This window comes from Octopus bimaculoides, chromosome 5, assembly GCF_001194135.2.
Source record: "Octopus bimaculoides isolate UCB-OBI-ISO-001 chromosome 5, ASM119413v2, whole genome shotgun sequence".
NCBI classification, from domain to species: domain Eukaryota; kingdom Metazoa; phylum Mollusca; class Cephalopoda; order Octopoda; family Octopodidae; genus Octopus; species Octopus bimaculoides.
In genome coordinates this window covers 19,407,246-19,412,050 of record NC_068985.1, presented here as the reverse complement: position 1 = coordinate 19,412,050, position 4,805 = coordinate 19,407,246, and the positions used below count along the sequence as shown (strand labels likewise).

Below are 4,805 nucleotides of genomic sequence, written 5' to 3'. Positions count from 1 at the left end.
ATAATAATAATAATAATAATAATAATAATAATAATAATAATAATAATCCTACGTAAAATACTGTCTATGTGATCTCAAATTTTAAAGCAAACACATAGTTTTCTTATGGTTTCTTAAACATTCACTTGAACAAAACTGTACAAATCCAAATATATGGTACCCTAGGCATAACACCTACATGAACTTCTAACTTGTTGTCTCTTGAGGTCTCTGGGTGAGACTTGGATCCAACTTGTACAAATGCAAAACAAAAGTCAAACATAAAATAATAATAATAATAACTAGAATCCTTGTCCGGTACTGGATTGATCCCCAAATCTAATCAGTTTGTGCCTGACACAAGGCCAAACATCCCTGAAAGCTTCATCCGAATTCATCCAGTGGTTCTTGAGATATCTTGTCCACAGACAAACAAAGAAACAAACAAACATGACTGATAACAATACCTCTGCCTTCGCTAAGGTGGAGGTAATAATCCTTTGTACAACAGGCACAAGACCTGACATTTTGGGGGAGGGGACCTGACATTTGGGGGAGTTGATTACATGGACCCCAGTGCATAACTGGTACTTAATTTATCGACCTCAAAAGGATGAAAGGCAAAGTTGATCCCAGTGATATTTGAACTCAGAGCATGATGACAGACGAAAAACTGCTTAGCATTTTGCCTGGCATGCTACTGACTCTGCTAGCTTGCTGCCTTAATAATAATAATAATAATAATAATAATAATAATAATAATAATAATAATAACAATAACAATAACAACAACAACAACAACAACAACAACAACAACAACAACAACAACAGCAACAATAACAATAACAACAAAAACTAGAATCCTTGTCCGGTACTGGATCGATCCCAAAAACTAAAACTAGAACAGCAACGGACCATGATAAAATGATGGCAAGAAAAGCCCCTACATGGTAAATACTGGGCTAAACTAAATGCAAAAGAAATAGACAGAGAAAAATCCCAGCAATGGTTGAGAAGCTCAGGACTCAAAGCAGAGACTGAAGGATTTTTAATTGCTGCACAAGACCAAAGCCTCCCCACCAGAAATTACCAAAAACATAATGAAAAGAAACATAACAAGTAACTGTAGAATTTGTGGAGATGGACAAGAAACAATAAATCATATTATCTCTGGCTGCCCAGTCCTGGCTAAGAAGGAATATATTCACAGACACGACAGAACTGGGACCTATATACACTGGAAGCTATGCCAACACTATAGAATAACAACAGAAAAAAGATGGTATATACACACGCCAGAAAAGGTCACAGAAAACGAGAAAGCAACCATACTCTGGGATATGCCAATACACACAGATAGAGAAATTAAGGCAAATAGACCAGATATAGTTGTCAAAGATCATGAAGAAAAAAAATGCTTTCTAATTGATGTATCAATACCAGCAGATGACAACATCTCTCTAAAAGAAATGGGAAAATCTTTCAAAATACAAAGACCTGGAAACAGAGGTAACTTGAATGTGGAATCTAAAAGCAGAAACAATTCCTATTATAGTAGGTGCCTTAGGTATAATAAAAAAATATTCAGACAAATACATAACAAAAACACCAGGACTTACAAATATATATAACATACAGAAAATTGCACTACTGGGCACAGCACACATCCTACGTAAAACACTTTCAATACAGTAACCATAAGAGCACCACAGCAAACCACAGCACATACCCAAGGCGCACAGAGCTGCGCTCGGTAGTGAAGTGAAAGCATGTTATAAAAATAAAACTACTGAACAATAATAATAATAATAATAATGAAATAATCTTTTCATGTTGTGGCATAAGTCCAGCAATTTTAGGGGTAGGGGCTAGTTGATTACATCAACCTGTGCTTCAATGGTATTTATTCTATTGACCCCCAAAAGGTTGAAAAGCAAAGGTAACCTCATTAGAATTTGAACTTGGAACATAGAGGGCTACTAGACATTTTGTTTGACATGCTAACATATTTGCTTGTTCATTGCCTAAGTAATACAAAAATAGTAGCAGTCCAAATATTTAATTTTCTTTTATGTTATCTTCCAGACTCCAGGAACATATCTTATGACATGGGTTTCAGTTGATATAATATCTGCTATCATCATCATCATCACCATACTTATAGTACAATGGTAAGTCAGTGTATTAAATTATTTTGGTGTGACCAGTTGAAGTGTCTTTGAAATATCAATGTTTCTTATTATCTAAATACCTTAAATTGGACCCAATTTTGAAGTTTCTATTTATAAGTGTAATAACCAAACATTCACAAATGGTGTTTTTTACGTGCCACCTGCACAGGAGTCAGTCCAATGTTTTGTTCACATGCTACCAGCACAAGTGCCAGTAAGGCGAAGCTGGTAACGATCGCGCTCAAATGGTGCTTTTTATGTGCCACCGGCACGGAAGCGAGACCGCTGCTCTGGCAGTGATCCTGCTGGGACCATACCAGCGCAATTGTCTCTCTTGAGAATGACTCTACCCAGACAACAAAATACATGTACATACATACATACCATACATACATACATACATACATACATACATACATACATACCATACATACCATACATACATACATACATACATACATACCATACATACATACATTTGTATGTGTGTGTGTGTGTGTGTGTAAGTATGTATATATAAGGGGTGCTGAAAAGTTCCTGGCTTTAAGGGTATTGTGAAAGGCCTGGCTAGAGGCCCAACGTTCCAATTCCTTTTATAGGGCTTAGAAAAACTGAAAAAGACATTGCAATAAGTGTGTGAATCTGAAAGAGGAATATGTTGTATAAAATCATAATTAACTTATCCTCCTGTATTTTCTTTTACCCAAAGCCTGGAACTTGTCAGCACCCCCTCATATATCTGTATGTAAATTTATGTTACTTTTCTTTTTTATTCATTAGTATTCTTTCTGGAATGAAAGAGTTGGTTTCCAGCAAAGAAACAAAAGCTCCCTGCTTAGAGTTTGGATAACAACAATGATAATTGTTACATATTGAACTTTCAGGAAATCTTGCATATTTTTACTGTTTCACTTACAGATTGTATCTGTTAAGTTTGTATTGCCTGATCTCTTTGCATGTAAAGTTTTGTATGTAATGGAAAATTATTGCAATGTTTATTGAATGATTTTTTTTCCTTTTATTGGTCACTTACTTGAAAACTTTAATCTTAGCAGGGTCCGGTTATTGGAAACATGCTCCAATCCTGAGAAAATTTCATTACATTCTCAACAGACAATGACCATCCTTACAGACCAGTATCAGTCTAATTCAAGAACTATGAAAGAAAAACTATTATTTACTGCTGACTAACTTGAAGAAGACGTTCTGGAAACAACAGAAGGTGTTTCTAATGACCAGGTGTTTCTAATGACCATATTGATTCTCCAACCCATCATTACATGAATACAGCTGCCGATACGATTGTCATCAGTGTTCCTCAGTAGATACAACTTTACTGAAAACATTGGGACAATTCAAAAGATTCATAGAATTCCAAACCAAATTCCATTTGTTATACTACTTTCCAGAAAAATATGGAATTTATAATAAAAAAAAAAAATATATATATTTTATGAATGACTCTTTGTGATGGGATTTTGGCACATTTATTTTACTTTTTTTTTTATACCAGAAAGCAATCTTTGGCTCTATGTTAAAGTGTTTTATTCTGTGAATATTTAAGATTTTTTTTTCTAATGGCTGATACAGTTCCCTGTTACCACATAGAATTAGTTTAATATTCTTTCATAAACTTAATTATTTACTTATTAGGTGGTGAAAATAGTGAAGAAAGTAATTTTGTGAACGTAAAATAATTTCCAGATTGCCAAAGAATACTAAAAACTACTTTATAGCAAATTTGAATTATTTAAACAATTCAAAAATTGTATCATAACACGTTGTCAAATGTGCCATATTTTTTAAACAGGTCATTCGAACTTATACGTGAAAATTAATTTGATTTTCCTGTTTGTAGATTATTTTAAATTTTTATTTTCTTGCTTAAATTCCTTACCACAGATGACTTCGTGATATCGTTTTATTATCTCCCTTGAATTTTACCTCCCCCTTCCCCTTTTTTTTAAATGTATAAAATAATTTTCAAATCTTATCAGCAGAATTGTTTTCTTTGCATTAAAATTTTATTTTATAATCTGTATGTGACAAACTGAATCTAAGGAAGCTGGGGATTGTTTTTATCATGAAAAATTATTCAGTGAAGTTCATGTTAAGTTTACGTGGTTGAAGAAGAGGAATCATTTGTGAAAGAGAAACATTTCTTCTGTTTGAAGAATACTTTTTTCCTGAGTTGGAGGACATTTCGCGAGACCCCATAATCGTCTTCTTCCCACCAGATACAAACTTATCCAAATTCACGCCCCTCGTCATCCCACAGCATTTTATTTTTAATTGATTTAAATTCCTTGACTAAAGTTTGTAATTATACTTGAATTTAAAAAAAAAATCACAACGGGTATAATTGTAATCAAATTTAATTATTATGCATGTTAGTGAAGAGAAGTTGAGAACTTGAAACAAGGGAGGCAACTCCTCATGACTTATTGGTACCTTCCTAAAGCAAGAATTCTATCCTGATAGATTCACTGCATTATCGATAAAAATGATATAATATATACACCCATGTATACACACACACGCAAGCACGCACTCACATATACACAAGCACACACATTCACATATATACAGTCAATTCAAATAATATATATAACGTTGATATATATATATATATATATATATATATATATATATATA

The 4,805-nt window shown here is 33.3% G+C and overlaps 1 protein-coding gene and 1 long non-coding RNA gene across 7 annotated transcripts in view; both read left to right on the top strand.

Annotated features, from left to right (window-relative positions):
- The window catches only part of LOC106874501 (uncharacterized), a 9,656-nt gene extending 6,273 nt beyond the window's left edge, over nucleotides 1-3,383 (top strand). Inside the window, exons 2-3 of the long non-coding RNA XR_001410015.2 lie at nucleotides 2,065-2,150; nucleotides 3,203-3,383. This is a non-coding gene — a long non-coding RNA (uncharacterized LOC106874501). The remainder of the gene's footprint in view (nucleotides 1-2,064; nucleotides 2,151-3,202) is intronic.
- Nucleotides 1-4,143, top strand: part of LOC106875497 (glycerophosphodiester phosphodiesterase domain-containing protein 5) — a 216,853-nt gene extending 212,710 nt beyond the window's left edge. For all 6 annotated transcript variants that reach the window (XM_052968174.1, XM_052968173.1, XM_052968175.1 and 3 more), the window contains one exon: nucleotides 3,390-4,143. In XM_052968174.1, the coding sequence (XP_052824134.1) occupies nucleotides 3,390-3,475 (86 nt within the window). In that variant the 3' untranslated portion in view covers nucleotides 3,476-4,143. The remainder of the gene's footprint in view (nucleotides 1-3,389) is intronic.
- Nucleotides 4,144-4,805: the final 662 nt, after the last annotated feature.